Source organism: Triticum urartu, chromosome 2, assembly GCF_003073215.2.
Source record: "Triticum urartu cultivar G1812 chromosome 2, Tu2.1, whole genome shotgun sequence".
In the NCBI taxonomy this organism is placed as follows: domain Eukaryota; kingdom Viridiplantae; phylum Streptophyta; class Magnoliopsida; order Poales; family Poaceae; genus Triticum; species Triticum urartu.
The window spans coordinates 393,615,821-393,636,856 of record NC_053023.1 but is presented as its reverse complement, the minus strand read 5'-3'; the positions used below and the strand labels follow the sequence as shown (position 1 = coordinate 393,636,856).

At 41.3% G+C, this 21,036-nt stretch overlaps 2 protein-coding genes across 8 annotated transcripts; both read right to left on the bottom strand.

Annotated features, from left to right (window-relative positions):
• Window positions 1-8,901: 8,901 nt before the first annotated feature.
• Window positions 8,902-13,249, bottom strand: LOC125537478. Of its 7 annotated transcripts, XR_007295939.1 has the most exons (6): window positions 12,760-13,242; window positions 11,209-11,301; window positions 10,793-10,864; window positions 10,608-10,703; window positions 9,939-10,037; window positions 8,902-9,102 (listed from the first exon to the last, which is right to left on the bottom strand). XR_007295939.1 is itself a non-coding variant. In XM_048700795.1 (5 exons), exons 1-5 carry the CDS (start codon window positions 12,898-12,900, stop codon window positions 9,034-9,036), a joined length of 477 nt encoding a protein of 158 aa, XP_048556752.1. In that variant the 5' UTR covers window positions 12,901-13,239; the 3' UTR covers window positions 8,902-9,033. The 7 variants fall into 7 exon arrangements, 2 of the variants coding, with proteins under 2 accessions (XP_048556752.1, XP_048556753.1); XR_007295936.1 differs by having other exon boundaries at window positions 10,793-11,301; window positions 12,760-13,240; XR_007295937.1 differs by having other exon boundaries at window positions 11,199-13,239.
• Window positions 13,250-13,974: 725 nt separating this feature from the next.
• On the bottom strand, window positions 13,975-15,049 carry LOC125541579 (mavicyanin-like). Its single transcript, XM_048704949.1, has 2 exons — window positions 14,732-15,049; window positions 13,975-14,624 (listed from the first exon to the last, which is right to left on the bottom strand). Exons 1-2 carry the CDS (start codon window positions 14,952-14,954, stop codon window positions 14,260-14,262), a joined length of 588 nt encoding a protein of 195 aa, XP_048560906.1. The 5' UTR covers window positions 14,955-15,049; the 3' UTR covers window positions 13,975-14,259.
• Between the last annotated feature and the right edge of the window lie 5,987 nt (window positions 15,050-21,036).

Here is a 21,036-nt window from a genome sequence, read left to right as displayed (position 1 = left end):
CTTTTTGCATCAACTCCAGTAGAAAAATTGTTATCATGTGCTTCAGTTGATAGAAAAATTTCTTCCTCCTGAGAAAGGAAATTGAAATGATGTTGTAAGTTCAATGAAAATTATGATTGGATTTTTTTGAAAAAGTACCTTAGGTAGTGAAGTGGTAGGATGCTCAACAGGGTTGGTGTTCAGAGGTGTACCATTGACTGGAAAAATTGGTGTTTGGTACACCGAATTCAGGACAGAAATGTTCTGGAGAAAAAGGAAGCACACAGAATTCAGCAAAGAACAAAGCAAACGAAAGTAAGCTACATGGAATATTTGCCTCAAAAATAGAAATGTTGCACTTATGTTTACTTGCAAAACAAGTATTATAAGTGCTGCTCATGATAAGTCATAACAAAAAAACGAATGTCACACAGAATACAAGGAATATTCAGGTAAACACTAGAGTTACTGTTAAGCTCTGAAGTAAAGATGAAGAAAAGGAGACAAACATGTAAGCTCTAAAATGCGTTTACAAACCTCAAATTTTGGTCTGATTGGCTCGTTCTTAACTACATCATTGGAGGGAGCCTGCATTATAAAAAAAATTACTAACAGGACACTCCTTTCAAGAAAACACTTAGATAGGAACTACAAAAAGGCACAACACAAAAAATACCTCTGATTTCAAATGTGACTCTGGTTTAAATTTTATATCTGGTTCAAATTTTGCGGTGTAACTGGGAACTGCTGAAATGATATCTGGATTTTTTGAATCAATTGACTTGTTTTCAATGAGAGCTTCAGGCATAGAATTACCATTGTTGACCTACAAATGACATTACAAATAAATGTTTATCTATATAAGATAAAAAATGACAACAAAGAATAAAACAAATAGAAATGAATGATTCTACTCATAAGAAATACCTCCACAGAAGGAACTGAATTAAACACACCAGGAGCATCAGGAGCACTGTTAACTGGAACCACATTGGCATATGGTGTGCATGATATGTCTCGGAGCTACAAATTAAAGTTAAACAAATGATGAAAACAAAGTACTAGAACTAAAAAGATAACTCAAGAAACAATATACAGTGTATGATGCTTACTAGTAAAACCCCAAAAAATTTCCTAGACTCATAATTCCTATCAACCAATGCGAGATACTTGAAATCTTCAGTTTTAACATGAGATATCCGAGGAAGAGAATAATCCATAGTTGACTGATGATTATGAATGAAATCAAAATCAACAAAATCCAGATAAATGATCTGCCATTTAAAAAATAGATAGGTCAGTAAAGTAAAAAGTAGAGAGATAAAAAAAGTGGAAGTGAAGATTGAACTTACTCCCCAAATAGGAAGACATCCACCAATATATGAAGGCTTGTTCATTTCCTCAACACTTGGTCTGTTCATAATCATTTCAAAATGACGCTCTGACTCCTCACGCAAGAAATCCAGTGCCAATTGCCCAAAGTCAAGTGAAGGTATAGCAGAAACATCTCTTAGAGAGTATAAGAACTTCATGTTACCAAAACAGTATGAGGCAGGGCACAGAATAGATGATAGGAAATAAAATGCAAAGCTCCTGATAAATCCATCTTCTGTCTCGTCACTAAGCATCACCTCCTCTATTTTGTTGATTGGCATTTTGTTCTGATAATCCACATATTTGTTCCTTAACTCTGTAACCTCTGCCTTCACTTGGGGATCATCGCTACTGAATACAAAAGGCTCGGTGCCACCAGGAAAATCAAAGATTTTGTTGACCATATCTTTAGTAATCTTGATAGTTTTATTCTTGTGCTTGAAACATGGCTCTTTACTTCCAAACATATGCCGATCTATCCATTCAAGCAAATTCATTGGTATTTTAAGTTTCACTGGCATATGAAGGAGAGGTTCCAATTTGTACTTTCTCACATGGCCTAACTGAATATCACTAAACTTCTTCACAGTTTTGTTCCAACGCTTGAAAGAAAGTCTGGTAATGTATGTTGGCTTGCATAATTTCCTAGGGAACACTCGGGCTACCAAAAAAATATATAAACAGCTGATAAGACGATGGAAAACTAGAGAATTAACCAATAAACATGGAATATGAAAAAAATCATATAGCCCAATAAACTATCACACGAATTAGATCTCCGTGAAGCTACATGCGGGAGGCATTGCTATTTGGATGGACAAGCAATTAGTTAGCAGGAATAAATCAAATCAAAGAACACAAAAAATAGGAGATTAGAATTAGATAGTGCACGTGTGGTGTACTTAGTAGCTTTGAAAAGCAAAATCTGTAGGAATTTATGTGTGTTTCAAACATTATACTATAGTTTTATTTTTATCAATACCTCATTGTGGAAATTATGTTTGATTGGAATTGATCAAGGGTTTGCATTTCATTCGTTGTACTTGAGGAATTAAACTCAAGGTGCTGGTCACGATTATACTGGAACACTTCATGTTATTATACATGTTGGGATATTTCGCGGGAACAGTATAAACTGGGGAAGCTGGGCTATGTGTAGGATAAGCTCTACGTATTGAGAAGCCTACATGTTTGAACATGTATTGATACAGTTTAAACTTGGCGTATGACTCACACTTACGTGGAAAGGGATAAGAAGGAATTTGACTTGGAAACTAGTTGGTTATGATCGTGGTTGGACCAAACAGCACAAACTTAACATTCAAACATCACAAACTAACAACTTAATAGATAAAAACTAACAAGTGAATATACAAAAACATCTGGTAAGACCAAAAGCTGACATAAGAATAATTTTTCCAGCAATTTGATCTAGTTTTGTACTGTAGCAAATGTGAAAGCTACAAACAGAAAAGAGAAGAACTACCATACCACCTGAGTCATTCCAGAGACCTCGTGGAGGGTATTCAGTTGGTTCGTCCCCTTATGGTTCTTGAACTTGGTCAACCCCACCTCCTTCATGTGCTGCAAATACAGATTTAACAAAACTATTAACAAATGAGCACTACTTATGAATATATGACATTGCAGATAATTAAAAAACCACAACATACTAAAGGGATTGGACAAAGAAACATAGAAATACTAAGAGCAAATTTTCTTCAAATTCAATAACCTAGTTGAAAAACAAATATATTTGTGTTAAAGCTCATCTACATGTGCCATAACTATAGCACATTCTAATTCCTAGGTCACTGATTCTATATATAAAGATTTGAGAGGGCATTTTCTGTTATCTTTTTCTATGTTCTTTTTCCTATATAAGGCACTATAGTACCACTACAGAAATTGAAATTGAAAATTGCTTCTTCTAGAAATTAGCTGATCATTCTCTCGTAAGCTAACATGTTGGAACTTGACAACTTTACATGCACCATGCACTAACTACAAAAATGGTATATATAGTACTATAAAAACATTATATTATTATACAAGAACCCTTTCTGGAACAATGAAACATCAAAACTTGACTAAACAAAATCATGCGAAGTACAGGACCTAGGCATTCACAAAAGCGATATGTGTCCAGTTAAATTAGGCATAGCTTATTAGTATTAGATGAAGACATAGCTATGGACATTACCAAATACCTCGTGGTATGGACTATATGACATATTACTGGACAAGTGTCAACAAAAAGAACGAATGAAAATATAGGAGACTGTCGCATACAGATGTGCAAAAACTATGATTAGAACCAGACATAAGTGTGAACTAACAAATAGAAACGTGCTAAGGAGAATTTGTCAACAAACCATGACAAACTAAATGTCTCAAGTTGAAGTTCACTAACTAAGACAAAATGCACTATACCCTCGAAATTATTACAATACACTCCACAATCTACTATTGAGTTATACTCCAATACATGAAGAACCACTCTCCAATCCCACAAGATTAATACTCAGAGCCAACATCTTCCTAATAATCACAAAACCCCTAGTAAATTTCAACTATGTTATGCATGCTGATGGGCACAAAACAGACAGAACAACAAAAGGGGAGATGAATTCAGATGCAACAAGACAATAAATCATACAGCAGATTCAGTTACACAGATGGCAGAGGGACACGGGCCAACACACGGGAGATGCCATCCGTCACATGAGATGGATTTGCACGCATGAACATGATACATTTATAGACATGCAAACAGAAGATCTGAAATAAGGGGCGAAATTTTCTACCCCAAACCCTAGATACCAGAGACACCATCCATCATTGCACACGGCCAGATCCACGCTTAAACAAACAACAACACAAAAGAACGAGCACCACGAAAAACACAAACCCTAACCGAAGACCTGAGGGGGATTAGGGTTAGAAGAAGAACGAACCAGATGAATCCATCACGCGACGGAGGAAGAACACAGAAGAAGCAGTCGGATTAGGGTTCATCGATGCGCTCCCTCGTCGATCCGCCTGATTCGCCTGAGATTCGAACTCAGGCTTCGGGGAAGAAGAGAAGTCGTTGGGGGAGAAGCAGAGGAGGAAACAGAGGACGCCACGGGAAAACAAAAGAAATAGGGGGCGGGGGAAAGACTTAGATGACCACGGGATGGGGGCGAATCAGATTCTAAACGGGCCGGCCTGCCTAGCACCGCTGCAGGCACCGGTTTGCAAAATGAACTAATTCCGGCGCATGTGGCGCTAAATAGGATATGCCCGAAACGACGACTTCACGTTTTTTAGGAAAAGCCACGTAGGGGACTGTTACAGGCCCGTAAGGGAGGCTTCTAAAGGCCTATTAGGCCGCAGCAATGCTACATCCACGTAATGGTCTACGTAAGGTTTCGAATCGATTTGACATGGGGCTATTTGATTGGATTAAAGAAGAGGATTAGGCCCACCCCACCTGAAAATCAGGGGGGCATGTATAGATTAGACGGAAGTTTACGTAGCAGCTACATAGGTCTTCGTAGGTGTAGCATTTTTGATTAGGCCGAATGTTACTTGAGAAGTCAAAAAAAAGTGACTAGAGTAGTGGGCCGAGAAGGTTAGCGCTCATCAGGAAGCCTGAACTCAAGATTTGGGTGCAATTAAGAGCAGATCGGACGGCCTACAAAGCCTAAGAGTGATGATCCAACGGCTAAAAATGGTAATGGTCTGAGAGGGCAGGAAAAGTGCTCAATTATAATGTATCTAAATCTCCTCCGAGCAAGGTGCCAACAAGCATTGCAGCCAGTTTATTCTAGTATATCGAAAGGCGTTTCCAGAGGAAAGGTGCCAAATCTCTATTAATTCCTAACATAAAGCCTAAGACTTTATGCATTCTACCACTACATGAAATTAATTCTCAGTACCATTACCACATATTGAGCAAACTTCACTAATTTCCAATGTTATTGTCTTCTTGTTTTTCTTAGTTGCTATTGAGCCAATTTCAACCTTCCAAGTGAAGGGCTTAACCCTTAGTGGCGCCATGGATTTCCAGATAACATCTCATATGCTTATGTCATTTGCTTGGTTCGATGAGCTCGATGTTGGGGAGTTATCTCTCTCTTTTAGCTGAATGGTGAGCCTATATTTTTAGAGAACAACCTAGATTGTTCATACTGCCAAGCAATGCAATCATCCATTGATTTAGAGGGGATACGAATGTGACAAATGTCTTCGGTGTCATGTATCATAGCCAATTTGTTTGCACTTAACCATCAAATGAGCTTAATATATTGTGTTCATGGTGATCAATTTTTGGGATTAGAGTTATTTCAACCACAATTTCATTGTCCGAGCCAGGCTCTAGGTTATGGTGTCAAGGCACTCTCTAATTCACCACGAGACATGATTGTATCTTTAGTTGGTATAAAAATGATTACAATCAACACAACAATGATTAAAAAATTATCTGTTTGTCAAGTGCGAAAAACCGAACATGACATAAAATTTACCGAAAAGCTATTGTGCTGACATTCTCTAGGAGTGTTTTTTCTAAGGAACGCTAGCTCTCTAGTACGTCCAACTCTCGTGTGTGAATCTCAAAGCGACACACATGGCAATTCATGTTCGGTCATATGCACGCTCCCGAGGGAACGACACAAATGTTTGCTCTCATACACCATCCAGAGGGAATGACCCCATGTATAGCAATGGCACCATATGATGTAGTATGCCAATTACTTAGAAGCATGTATGACAGCTCCTCTATGTAGCATGGCAAATTCTTGAACATGTGAGTGATTTTTTCCCTTTTAGCTTGCAATTCTCTATGTTGCATCATGGAAAATCACCGAACACATGGCAATTTACTCTGGTGCAACATGAAAATTCCTGACATTTTTTTGCTAGCATGGTTATTCTTTCTTTCATGGCATATATATCAGTTATAGCATGGCAATTTCTGAGCGTTCGCTGACTGTGATTTTTTGTGGAAACACTCTCTCATGATGCGTTCGCTCAAACGAGCCTCCTATATGGAATGTTCGTTTGCTCAAACGAGCCTCCTGTAGGGAATGTTTGTTCGCTTGGGTGGCCTTCCTGAGGGGAGGCCGGCTCGTTATTGTCGTCCAAAATTTAAAACGCTCCCAATCCTTGAATTCCATGAGAGCTATAGATTTGAAGTATGGTAAAATTTGAAAAACCATGGTATTATAAATCTAGAAGAAAAATGTGAGAAAGATACAAATTTCATGCCATCTCGCATAACTTGTTTCTCTGAAAATAATTTCGAGAAACCCCTTCTTTAGAACATTTTCATTTGAGGAAATACAATTTTTTCAGAATGATCTCAAGAAATACTTTGAAAAATGACGAGTTGGGCTTTGGTTGTGAGCTTATGCTAACGAGAGGAGTAACCTGAATCACACGGAGAACAACATAGAAACTTTTTTTGAGGGGTCGAAGAACAACTTTTTTTTGAGAATCCGGTGGAAGAACAACTTAGATGGCCCCCTTCACTTCTTAATGGGCTTATAATAGGCTAGAGTTCACAAGTTCCATCCAGTGCCTCAAAGTCCAGCAGACTTTTTCATTTTTATTTTGCGGGTTCAAAGTCCGGGAGCCACTAGTTAACGAGTGCTTCTTCGGGAGCCTCGCAACGACCAGCGCCACTTGGCGCGCTCTTAGCAATTCGCCACGTGTCGCGCTCTGGGTTCTCCCTCCAGATTTTTTTTATTTTTTCGCACGCATTTTCGGCCATTTAAATGGGTTTTCGGGTTTTTTCAATGTTTTAGTTTTTCACCGGTCTTCCTTAGCTTTTCGAAAAAAATCGAAATTTTTTTCCACAAGAAAGCGTTTTTTTTTTCGCGAGAGTCACGGTTTTGCTTCTGCGAGAGGCACGGTTTTGCTTCGCAAGAGTCACGGCCGTGCTTCTCGGAAACGGAGAAAAAACATGTTTTTTGTTTTTTTTCCTTCGCGAGAGTCACGGTTTTGCTTCCGCAAGAGGTACGGTTGTGCTTTCGCGAGAGTCACGGCCGTGCCTCTCGGAAACGAAAAAAAATGTTTTCTGTTTTTTTTCCTTTCGCGAGAGTCACGGTTTTGCTTTCGCGTGAGGCACGGGTGTGCTTTCGCGAGAGTCACGGTCATGCCTCTCGAAAACGGAAAAAAACATGTTTTCTGTTTTTTTCCTTTCGCGAGAGTCACGGTTTTGCTTTTGCGAGAGACACGGGCGTGCTTTTGCGAGAGTCACGGCCGTGCCTTCTCGAAAACGAAAAAAATGTATTTTCTTTTTTCTTTTTTCCTTTCGCGAGAGTCACGATTTTGCTTCCGCGAGAGGCACTGTTGTGATTTTGTGAGAGGTACGGGCGTGCCTCTTTCGAAAAGGGAAAAAACCCGTGCACCCGATTTGATTTTTTGTCCAGTTTTTTGGCTGGTTTTTTCGTGAAAAAAAGTTCGTCAAAACCTATCAACATGGATCTAGTTTTGAAGATCTCGACGCGAGGAATCCAACGATAAAAGTGGTTTGAGATTTGGACGCACGGTTTGAAAGATAAAACGTTTTGAATAAACAAATCTACGAAAAAAGGAAAAACTCTTAGGTTGCGACAAATGAGACGCTGCATATACGTCATTTGTCGCAACCTAGGGAGTTGGACTGATTTTTGCAACGAGTACTCCTCAATTAATGATTTCGTCTATGTCCAGCATACTACTCGCCTCTCTTCGATATTGGGCTGAAAGACAATAGCAGAAGTAAACGTTCACATCATCCTTTGCCTCTTCTAAAAAGAAAATCGTTTGCCAGTTCAAAAAAAGAAAAGGAAAAAGTGATCCTTTGCAAGCTTACATTCATATCAGCTTCAACAAACTAAAGACATGTTCAATCATGCTATCTTATTAGTGTCACATAGGGCAGATGATGAGGTGGAGGAAAGATAAACCAAAGAAAATGCTTTGTTTTCTCTTATTTAAAAGATGATCTCTTACCAACAAATCTCTTACCACATTTTGCGGAACTAGAGATAAAATTAAGAGACTACCCATTGTACATCTTTTTTTTGCCAAACTATAGGTTACGTGGCACAATTAAGATAAGAATGTCCTATCAACCATTGTACATGCCCTAATTTTTTATCAGTTCAAAAGAAAAGGAAAAAAAGGAAAAACTAATCCTTAGGCACCACCAACTTTGACCCAGAAAAGAGGAACATCGCTAGCGCATCTACGCAGCATAGTTGACTGCCCGTGCGTTGCCACGGCTCCTTATGCTATTCGTCATCTCATATAGTGTAGACATAAGGCATGTCAAAGATCACACATATATATGAAATATAGACATGTAATATTCCAAAAACAATAAATTTGATTTCGCTTCAAATGTACTTATAGAATAATATAGTTGGACATGGCATACGCATAGGACATGTATCTATCTGATTATCTTGTACTCCCTATGATCCATAATAAGTGTCGTGCTTTTAGTTCAAACCTTCTTATAGATCGGAGGGAGTATTAACTAAGATCTACTTGAAGCGGAGGGAGTACATTTTCTTGATGAAACATAATCAACGCTGCATTTTCATTGATATGAGGATAGAGAAAACCAAGTACAACTGGTTACAGGAAAAGGAGAACAGCAAAACACCAGCTATAGCGGCATGGCAACAACGCCAAATAAAAGGATTATGCATTAGAGATAAAGAGCGCTAGCCCCTCTGTTAGGGTTGATGGCTGACTGGTTTTGCATTTTTCCTGAAATAAGTACGAAGAAGTATGAGCTAAATATGGTAGACTGATTGTTTTGGCATTTTTTTACAGTAGCATGTCAAACTTGGATAGATGAATATCCTTCATCTTTTAAGGGTGAAACATAAGTTTGGAACTTTTCAAGTTGCCAGTGCTCCACAAGAACATCCATGATAGTATGAGCACTCTGGGTCAGCTCAATGTATACAAACAAGCATAACCATGGTTGTGAAAATACCAACTGCTCATTTTTATGCTTTTTAACCAAGCTATCAGATAGACTATAGACTTAAATGGATAACAATTAATAATTTTAAACAACATATATTTTGTTTTCTTTGCCCCTTGTTTTATGCATAATCCTTACAAACAAAACCACAACATCAGAACTTCATTTACATTCAATCTTTGCAGACAATATCAGCCAATTGTAAAGACCAAAGGAACACCATTATGATATCAGGACTGTTCAAGTCAGGCTCGGAGAACATTTTATAAGTGCACCAAGTAAAGAACAACATCGGCGGGACTCCATTGGCACCATAGGACAGTCCAACACGCGCATACTGCGTTGCTACACAAAACTATAGGGAAGCACAATATTTTCCATCTTTATATATTCTGTTGTCCAGTTCAGCATAAATAGGAAAAAAACATGACAACAGAATATATAAAGATGGAAATGAATACCTTGCTAGCAAAATAATATTATTAAGTGCCTAAGCAAACTGATGCTTATTTTCAATTCCTATTTAATTATTTTCAAACACAAAAAAGTTCTAAAACTGAATCAAAATTCCACGTTTAATACTGCAAGACTTGATCCAGATCAAATCACGTACCATAAAAAGATTACAGTTACCCAACTTTCCTAGACTCTGGAGTGATGGGCCCTTCTCTTCTCCGTAAATTTTCATACCGTATGTATGTGTCCAATTTGGCTACAAAGAATAATTTACTTCGAATTAATTTGCATTAATGTACATTGAATAGAAACAATAGGAAATAGGTGAAGATGGCGAAAAATAAAATTCTGATATTGTGCATTAAGAGATCATCAACAATATAGAAGGAAAAAATGGTCATTTAAATATCATCCAACCTCAGTATGATACCAGATTCCCGTAGCAGTTTGCGGTTATATCATCAACGGTGACTATTGGAAGCATCTTACAAATGTAGGGAAGTTCTTGAAACAATTTCTGGCTTTGTATGTGGTTTTACATATTAAGAAAATTGATTTTTTTTTCTGGCAACATAATCTCTTCCTCTTCTTAAGACCATGTTATAGAATACGAGCACACAAGACAACAATACAAGCAAAGTAGTAGAATGGTAATATCAAGTCAGGCCATTCCAAGAGTAAGGGCAATGCAAAGGCATAAAACAATGTTATGTAGTTTCAATAATGACCAATCTACCAAGCACATACTTAACCAATCTAGATCCACAGATAATCATACTCGAATGAAAAAAAATGTCATGTGAAAGGTGATACCATTTGATCTTACCACATGCTCTTTTGGCTCCAATGTTGGTATGGTACTGGCCTTGGAAAGCATTGTAGCTAATTGGGTGTATGATTTACATATGAACATATCAGCTGACTGTTCCACAACAATTGTTAAGATTACAAGATCAGTTACAAATTTTCAGCAAGACCTATATCCACATAGCTGCTTGAGAAAATACATACATTTTCCCCAATATTAGATAGGTGTCTTGTATACTGTGACAGGTAATGGTCAACTGCTTTTGAGCCTTTAGACTGTGATTCATAAAATAAAGAAAAATAGTTAGTGCTACCATATCAGGCAATAAAGATTTCACATAGGCTGCAACTTCAATTGTTTGAGAAACTGATAATCCTAGGATAGTTTTGGGAGTCTATGAAGGTTGGTGCAGATAATCCCAATCTACACAATGGGTAATGCCAGTAAAAGATAGATCGATTGGACTCACATAAGCTGGCACATAATTTACTATGATTAATCACTCTTGATGAGAGTCATAAACACATATTGTTGGCTAGTAGCTAGTACTGTAGTAGCAAACCAATCATATACGTAGGTATATAACGGAATGGAAAAAAGAAATATAACCGAGCAAGACCGGATATGTAGGAGCCAGATCTAGTTTTGATGTCAATTATGTTGTGGCCGCTGCCACCTTGAAGCAATGATCTTTCTTGAAATTCTTTGAGTTCTGCATATGAAATAAGATTTAGAATTCTGACAGGGTTTATATAATTAGGGGCAAGCCAGGCAAAGGATAATTTTTACTTGAGAAAGTGACAAGAATTAATGAGACAATTTTGATAGTGCATTAACATGAGGTAGATATATGTAGATAACAGATTGGAAAAGATAAGCTATGAAACAGTCCACAATAGACATGTTTCTGAAACCATGAAACAGTAGCAATCACAAAAGCAACAATTAAATACTTTAATGCTGAACTCAATGTAAATTCTCATCAACCGTAGACATCTGAATACCTTGCATCACTTTATTTGTTTGCAATGTAGAAAGTTTGAGCAGTTAAACACTTCCAACTTTATATGACAAAGTTTATGTTTCTCCTGTGGCCGTCCACATTTTCTCAAATGAAGATGCATTCAGCAATAATTTGCAATAAATTTGATATCCAGATAACAAAGATATGTCAATTTTTTTTTCACAAAACAAATATTTCTTGCTTTCTCAATTGTAACTACATTTACACATGTAGCAGAAAAAGTGGGAGAAATACTGAAGTTACTACAGTACAAGGATATTAGTGGTAGCACCGGCGGAACCTTTATTTCCGGCAAACACGCTCGATCAGATGACAGGTGCAATAAGTAACTGAAAGGAAGAGTTCTCTTTGATGTTGGGCCGTGACTTGGGTCATGCCCTTGCCTGATAGCTGCACATACGACACACACACACGATGTACCGGACCAGTCATCACGAAGGTACGAACAGGAACAGCAGAACACAAACCACGAGCTCAGGCACATGCCACGCACGAACCCCGGCGGGCTAGCGGCTAGCAGCAGGCAGCAGGAGTGCTGGTACCGGATGCCAAACTGGACGGTGGAGGCGCATGCCCTGGCGCTAGAGGCCAGCAGCGAGGAAGTCGCACGTGTTGTAGTATCGGCTGCCCTACCTCGAAAAAATTTGGTCCTCCGCCACCGATGAGCGGTAGCATGCTGACTAAACAGCTCATGAAATTCTAGTCCATTTTACCGGCGTCTAAAACAATAGTACTTGCCTATATCTTTTTTTTCTTGTTTATAACTATAGGAATTGTGAATGTATAGTCTTTACCTTGGCTTTAATTATCCTGCGGCCATCAAACCCACTGCATATGTCTCAGTTGAACAACAATACACTACAGAAGAGTACTCTTGTATTTTCTACTTAATCTAAAAACCATTCGATCTTCACTAAAACTGCTTTCTGAACAACATTAATAATGTCATAACAAAAGTTATGAGGGTGAACGAACCATGCTGTGCTAGTGTGCTTACCATGGCAAAGAAGATATCACGATAAGGCAAGCAAGATCTGAATTAGAAAGAACCCATCGCGTACTGAAAATTCGTGAGTGTGAGAGCACACCTGCTACGCGCACAGGTAATGAAGACAGCGGCAATGGAGAAAATTGAGATCGACGCACCTGTGACGGCGTTCTCTGCGGAGCCGATATTCCAGTCGTTGGACCTCGACGCGACCTTGTACGCCACCTGCTCTTCCAAACGAGCCCTTGCCATGGCCGCCGCCACCTGCGATGAGTACGACGGGCCGCGGAAGCTAGCATGGTCGACTCGAGGACGATGACGACGGCAGGAAGAAGTGGGCGAGATGGATCTACCTACCCTTTCCTATGGTCGCCATGGGAGATGAAAGAGGAGTCCGGCGTTGCCAAAAAAATTTGGGAGAGAGATGGGATCGAGAGGGGGCTGGGGGAGATAGGGGTGTGGGACGTGCGCGAGTGGGTCGGCTGTTGGATGAATCTCGCACGTGGGCTGAGCTGCCTTTTTTTGGTGTGGTGCGATCATGGCCCTCGCGCGCGCGACGGGAGAGTTTTTCGGTCGATGGGTTTTTTCCCCTAGATTTTTTTCACGTGAGGGATCGTGCGAGGGGGAAGATGTTGTCGTAGGTGGGAAGAAGGAGGTGGAACCATCACGACGTTCGATCTTTCTTTAATAGTAGAGATAGTCGTTGTCGGTAGCTGAAACCGGCAGGAATGCACCACGGGCCACCTCCACATGGTTGTTGGAGACAAGTTGCCATTCATTTTGTGCGCTGAGAATACGTTTTCTTCTTGACCAAACGTGCGCGCGTTAGTGCACTCGATCGATGTTCAGTGCGAGGTGTGCGCGGAGAGAATAGAGATCCACCCCCTCCTGCGAGTAACTAGTAGCCGTGAAATGCTCGTCCATTGCAAAAGCCATTCACACCCATTCACCGCACTGTAGCAAAAGTTTCAGCTAAAATCGTTACTGTTTGGATTTGGATACATCTCAACCTATCAGGGATTTTCGTCGCCAAATGTAGTGCAATCTGTATGTCTGTTTTCCCTTCTATACGAATAAATACCACTCCATGGTCTACATTGAAATTCAGAGAGGAAAATGAATCATCTGAGAAGGCAATGCCTATATGTACTGTAGCATGTGAAGTTTCATCATCCTCAAAGCAAAAGAGAGAAAGAGTAGGTGGACATGGGGGAAAACCATACCCGGGCAGGAGCGGCAGTGGAGTAGGGGAGACGCAAAGGCGAGATGTACGAGAGCTTGCTTAACTGTAACCACGCATGGCCACATGGGCTACCTCGACCATCACATGCGCGCACAACGGCACAAATACAATATACGTACATCATTCAACAAATCATCAACCAGAGCACCCGGGGAGTTCTTGTTCAATTCACACTTGTAATCTTTCACACCTCGGCTACAACCATCGACCAGACACCATTCGGAATCAAATCGACAAAACAAAGAAAAGGGAAAATGGAACAATCAAGCGCACAAGAACCAATGTTTAAGCTTAACCGAGGAGGAGGGGGGGGGGGGGGGGGGGGGGATATAAATTAACAGAGAAGAGAAAATCTGACAAGATCTGAGCCAAACTGGACTTAACGGAGAACGGAATCGCTAGCCAGATCAACTGATCAGAGCATCCTGAGTAGCATGGCGGCGGCGCCCACGGCGGCGGCGAGGGGGGCGGCGTTGCGGGCGGCGAGGGGGGAGGCGGCGGATTTGGAGGATGACTTGGCGGCCGGCGAGGAGGAGGAGGAGGACGAGCCGGAGTCGGGGGAGGAAGAGGCGGGGCCCTTCTTGGCGGTGACGGCGAGCTTCATGCCGGAGTAGCAGTAGCCGTAGCTGCAGATGAAGAAGTAGTCCTTGGCCTCCTTGAGCTGGAATGCGTAGCTGGTCCCCTTGCTGTGGCTGCTGATGGCGCTCTCCTTGTCGCAGTTGTCGTAGCCGACCTCGTCCACCTGCACCACGTCCGACCGCCCGTTCTGGTACTCGAACACTGCCACCAACCAACCAACCAAGCTCAGTTAGCTTCTTCCCCCATCAATGGTGCGTACGTGGCTGAAGCAGATCGGGAGGGAGGAGAAATGTGAAGTGTGGGCTTACGGAGCCAGTCGCCCGTGTAGAAGGGGCGGTGCTTCTTCACCCAGGAGGTGTAGTCCACCTTGGGGTTCCACCCCTTCTCGTCGCCCACCGTGTAGTTGGTCGCCACCGCCGCCGACGGCAGCGACGCCAGCACCACCGCCGCCAAGACGGCCATCACCGGCAGCAGCATCTTCCCTCCTCTCCCTGCCCGGTGGCACACCTCCCGATCTGGATTGGCTGCCATGGCAAGCTCCAGGCGCTTCTTGTCTTGGGATGTGGGATAGGAGTGTGCTGGACTTCGCTCCTAGTAGTCTATATTACGGGTGGGGAGTGAGCGAGGGAGTGAGGTTGTTGGTGGCTCAAGGTGAAGATGGAGAAGGGGACCGTCGTCGGTCGGCGTCTTGTCTGTCACGGTGCTGTACTGTACCACTGTCTGAAGGATTGCTTGCACAGTTGCACTGAGATTCATCTGCCTGGCCTGTAAGATCTGGCGGTAATTTTTCTTGCTATACAAAGTACAGCAGAGCCATGCATCCATTATGATTCTCCAGAGCTTGCATAACTGCACATAAATCTACCTGGGCAGCACTGATCTAATGTACATTAATCAACTAACTCATGTGAATTCAGCTCCCGACTCTGCAGTGTTATTTGCTAAAGAATGCACTTCATTTTACAACGAAAATCCTGATTCGTGTCGCTGCTAGATTGCTAAATGTTTAAATCTGGTATAGCATTTCATTTCTTTGCAGGGTGATTGCTGTTTGGTCTAATCATTGTGTGCTTTATGGCAGGGGGGGTCTCAGGACTTGTATGATGCATGGTTTATGGGATCTTTGTATGGGTGGGGTGCATCATCTATCATTGTTCATTTTAGGTTTATTGTCGGTACAAAGAAAACCTTCTTTCTTTGTATCATAGTTTATCATTGGGCATTTTTTATTTGATAAGCAAAGACTTTCAAGTTCCCTTTGTAGTGAAGCAAAGAGCTTTTATAAGCTAACTACTGGTGGTTGTGGAATAAATTATTCCACCTTCCAATTCAGAATGCAACGCCTAATTGCAACTTTTTCAGAAAAAAACCCTGCTAGTTGCAACTCACGGAGAGGGAAACACCAACGACACATGAAAATTCAACATTAAACTCTCTACATCTACCGACTAGTAAGTTATTTACAGGGGTTTAATTAATTCGAGGAGCAACAATACAGGGAATACTTTGAGGTAATTCATCTAGCAGGATACTTGTATTACAAAATTTGTTATATTTTGCGACGTTTCACTTGGGTCACATATAGCCGTTTTTCATCACGGAAAATACACCAGTTACGTATTCCGGCCATCATCCCCACCGTTACCGAAGCGCCGTGATAAAAAAGAAGTACTACATCATTTTTTCGCCACGCAAGATTGCATTTTAGGTGACGAACCAAAAAATTGCCGTTTTCGGTGACGGCCCAGAATGTCACCTATGATAGCCCAATCTGTCGCCTAAGATCTTTTTGACGACGATAATCCATCCCCAGTGTTCGGTCCGCAGGTTTGACCGGTCAAAGATTTTGACAGGTGGGCCCAGCAGTTGCCGACGTGGCTTCTTTCATGTGGGTCCGCCGTGGGCATTATCGCCGACGGTCCCGTCAGTAGTAAGTCGGCGTTAGTTTTGACCGGTCAACGCTGCTGATATATGGGCCCAGAAGATGCTAACGTGGTTGCTTACATGTGGGACCAGACATTGGTGACGACATGCATTTACGTCACAATTATCGTAGGATGTAGAAAAAAGTTGTAATTCATATATTATTAATTTTGCCAGCGAATGTGTATTTCATTTGTACTTTCAGGAAAAAAGATTCAAAATTTGAATTGCTGGAATACGAGAAACATTGGCAACAAATCTTTCATTATAAGTGAAACCTGACATTTTTACAAGGAGAAGCAGAGGACATTGTCTCGGATAAAGGAAAATTAAGTTGACTATAAGCATGAGGCCATCAGTGTTTTTTGGACGTTGTCTTGTGTTGACTGTGTGGACTTCCTTAGAGGTGACTGAACATTGCCTCCATATGTCTTTATCTTTTTTCAAAGACAGTGGATTTCTTCTGCTGATCCATCTTGAAATCTTCAATCTCTTCTAGATGCTTCTTCTTGAGTTCTTTAATTTCTACTATCTAGGAAAAAATATTTCATTCAGCTCTTCATGAAACATATCATTTTCCTTTTTTGTATCTGCTTCCTGAGTTGCAATGATGTGTTCTAGCTCACGGATGTGTTCACGAGAGGATGAATTCTTCCCTGAGGAGGACGAGACGCCCATGCTCGAAGGCAACGTGCTTGGGGAGCTCTTTTCCTCAATGATTTCTACATCAGGTATTGATGTCGTATCAAGCTGTTTTGATGGATGTTTGATCCTCGATTCATCCTGCAATATGATTGATAGTACTGTTAGAGCAGTGTTTGATAGTTTGCATAATTATGGTTAGACTATACTTTAAAGCCTACAAATTAGGCAGTACTTACGATTTGTTTTTGTGCAGTCGGACGCAATGTATGATCTTTTTTTGTAGTACACGTACGTTCAAGAAAGTCTCCACCGGATTGATTATCAGTGTTGTTCTTAGGCTTATATCAGATTTATCAATTGGTAAGCATTAATACCGCAAGCAATATAGTAATCCAACATAAAGCTTTTGGAACAAGGTAGTACACATACTTACCATGTGTCTTAAGTGAGAATTGACGGGTCATGTACCGCGGGTGACTAACACCAAGAAGCTCGGCCACGTCAACCACAAGGGGGCCCAACAGGCCCAGGACACGGTGCAAACCCTAAGAGCTAAGACGACCTTCTTGAGGCCCAAGACTAGAGGGCAGCAGCACCCCAGATCGCATCTGACGTGTAAACCCTAGACCTCTCCTGTCTATATAAAGGGAGGTCTAGGATACTCATTGATCATCTATCCTCAGCTAGGAGAACTCTCGGTAGCAATCTCATACACCATTGTAACCCCTCACACGTGGTATCCCTCCATTATGAATAATCAAAACCAGCATGGCATAGGGTATTACTCTTCGGAGGCCCAAATCTGGATTAGCCCCTCGTGTGACCTCCGGTCCATGACTTCCAGCTGCGCTTGGACCCCTACTGAGGGATCTGACGAGAATTCTCTCAGTCGGTTGGCGTGCCAAGTACGGGCAGCACCTAACCTACCGTAAGGGGAAAGCCTAACCTTCGGCACCCCAACGTTCACCACTGAAAGCGCAGGTTTACTCCCAGAGGAGGGGGGTGAATGGGAGATTTTTAGAGATTCGTCAAGCTCTGAAGAATTTGAAGAAGATCAGAGTGAAGAAATAGAAACACAAGGGAAACTAAGTCATCACAGAATCAGAGTACATTCAACAAGGATACATAAGAGTGAAGAACATGCAATCGTACAATCATACATGCATGAAGAGAATGAACTGGGGAAATGAAAGATAGCGTAATGAAATACTTCAGTTCAAAGTCGTCAGAGAACATATCACAAATTCTTCAGCAGTGGAATAAAGTAAGAGAGGGTTGAGGAAATTGAAACCAGGTAGGCTCAGTCAAGACTATGGATTTGGTAGTCCAGTTCTGGTTGCTACATCAACTGTACGTCTGGTTGAGGTGACTGAGTCGCAACTCAGAGGACACACGGTCCTCACCGCATTCCTCTTGAGCTAAGGTCACTTAGTTCTCGCCCAATCACTCGTGGTAATTCTTCAAGGTAGACTTCCAAAACTTTCACAGACTTGTTCACCGGCACACCACAATGACACTTAGTGTACTCAGAACTTGACGCCCAACCATCTGGAAGAATGACAGTCTTCAAAGGTAATAGGCATCAGATCACAGAGATCAATCTCTTCAGTGATGCTTATTCACTTTGGCTCTGGGTTTTTCCCCACTTAGGATTCTCTCAAAGTCGTCAGAGGATGGGTTGCTCTCTTATGACAAGTGTCAGTTTCTCTCGGAGCAGCCAACAACCAAGTGGTTGTGGGGGCGACTATTTATAGCCAGGGGCAACCCGACATGAAATGTCATAAATGCCCTTCTCTGATTCGACCGTTGTCAGGATAAGGATCCACTTGACAGCTGGCATGCGACGCAACAACGGTCGGAATTTGAACTCTCAAATTCATCAGGGCACTCAATTTCCTCACTTTTAGGCAGAACGCACTGGTGAACTCCTAACTCCTCAGCATGACCAAATTCGTCAGTGACCAGATGAACTTCGTCACTGTCGCTAGAAAATGCGTCAGCTATACTGGAGATTTCCAAAGGCTTCACTCGAAGCGGCTTTTGTGTATAGGTTTGAGCATCACTTGGAAATGTGAAATATGATTCACCTAGAACCCCTTTAACATTACGGTTTTTCCTATGACTCAAAGAAGAAGAAAAGAAACTATGAAAACAAAGTCTTCACATCAATTTCATCAAAGACCGTACCAATTTCATCACCAATTTCTTCACTTGAAGAAATACATTTTTAGGGGTCGTCTTCCACATGTTAAACCAAATCTTCGGTGACTCTGTCACCTGTGTATACTCACAAACTCATTAGTTCCTAAACCTATTTGTCGTCAATACTCCAAAATCACTAAGGGGGAGCTTGATGCACTTACAATCTCCCCCTTTTTGGTGATTGATGACAAATTGGTTAGGTTTCAACGGGAGTAAAAATAATTGAAGTATAAGTACAGAGTTTTGAATAAATTGGTTACAATATATTGAGGAACTCCCCCTAAAGATGTTCATATGAGGAATTTGCTTTATTGCAAATGCACATGGCAGGTTGAATTTGTGGAGATCTCCCCATATATCTTGGAATCCAATCCTGCACAATCATAGGATATTTAAAGAATATGAATGCATGATGAAAATGGGTGTCTGACGAAATTGTGCATGCATGAGCAGATATATATTTAAGATCTAAGCATGCGCATCAAATGAAGCAAAAGAGTCAGACGACCAAGAGTTATTAAGTTATAACTCAGCAAGAGCACATAAAAGTTCAAGAGTTGCAACTTAAGCAAAAAAAACCCATATAAAGACCCGCTTGAAGACTAACTCAAACTTCTCCCCCTTTGTCATCAAATGACCCAAGGTGTGGAATTTGAGAACTAGCGCCCGTGAAGAAAATCATCAAGGAAGGGACGAAGGAGCGCCAACATTGTTGGGGTCACGGGGTGCAGAAGGACCAGCAGTAGTGTCTTCAGCAGCTTCATTTTCATCAGTAGAGCGCGATGAAGACTCAGAGCATGGCATTAGAGGAGGAACTTGAGTGATCTTGAATTTCTTCCTTGGCGGTTCAACCCAGTCGAAATTCATTTGGAAATCTTCACCTGCAAGTTCTTCATCTGTCTTGAGGTGTGAGAGTATGGCCCAGCTGCGATCAAATATCTCATGGAGATAGTATCTATTCTTGCATACTGCGTTATGTGTCACTACCATGTTGTCTTGTATGGCAGCAAACTGACGCTTAACCCAGCGGTGTTTCTTGTCAACTTTCTAATGAAGACTGATAAGCAGCTTACGGTCAGTCATGACACGTGGTGCTTCTCATGAAGAAGATGGTCTTGAAACTTTTGTTGTTGTGTCTTGGCTGGCAGATTCATTAGCTATGGAGCTGGAAATGGGTTGATGAAATTGTCCATCAAGGGGATGCATTCCTTCATCGATAACACTCTTGCCTTTGCCAGGAACAGTGGATAATGTGCATTGAAGAACTTCAACATCAGGCATATAACTCAGATGATTCTGACGATCAGCCTTGTAGTTGACTGAAGACCGGGATCTGATGAATGTCATAATCCATGGTGCATACGGCTTCAAGTCAAATGGGGACTGAGCGACAGTGACCAAAGTCATCAGAAAGAAATCATGAATGTTGATGGGAGTGCCATGTATGATGTGGAACAACAAATTCTTCATGACTCCCACAACTTCTTCAGTGCTGGAATTGTGTCCTTTGATCGGACTGAGGGTCTTTGCCAGAATGTGATATACATACAGTCTTTGGCACATATAGCAAATCCTTCACTAGGAAGGTTGTCCTTGGAGCATTTCCTTCAGCCATTGATTTCATCAGCACTTGCATCAGATGATTGGGCAACTCGGGTTCTTCATAAATTTTCTTGGCTCCTTCTTGGGATGGATCCACTAGAAGAGCACGAAGTAATTCATCAATAGGTGCTTTGAAGTGAGTGTCTTCACTCATCCAGTCCAGAGCCCAAGTAGTTGTGTCATCAATGTTGCCTGAGAAGTGCATAGTAGCATAAAATTGAAGAATAAGCTCTTCATTCCA

Excerpts from the sequence above, each read along its gene's own strand:
- LOC125537478 (XM_048700795.1), bottom strand. The coding sequence starts at position 12,900 with ATGCTAGCTTCCGCGGCCCGTCGTACTCATCGCAGGTGGCGGCGGCCA. Across the intron at positions 10,704-10,792 it reads TATCTAATATTGGGGAAAAT|TCAGCTGATATGTTCATATG; the intron begins GTATGTATTTTC and ends GTTGTGGAACAG. Across the intron at positions 10,038-10,607 it reads TGGAGCCAAAAGAGCATGTG|CCAAATTGGACACATACATA; the intron begins GTAAGATCAAAT and ends TATTCTTTGTAG.
- LOC125541579 (XM_048704949.1), bottom strand. The coding sequence starts at position 14,954 with ATGGCAGCCAATCCAGATCGGGAGGTGTGCCACCGGGCAGGGAGAGGA. Across the intron at positions 14,625-14,731 it reads CTACACGGGCGACTGGCTCC|TGTTCGAGTACCAGAACGGG; the intron begins GTAAGCCCACAC and ends GGTTGGTGGCAG.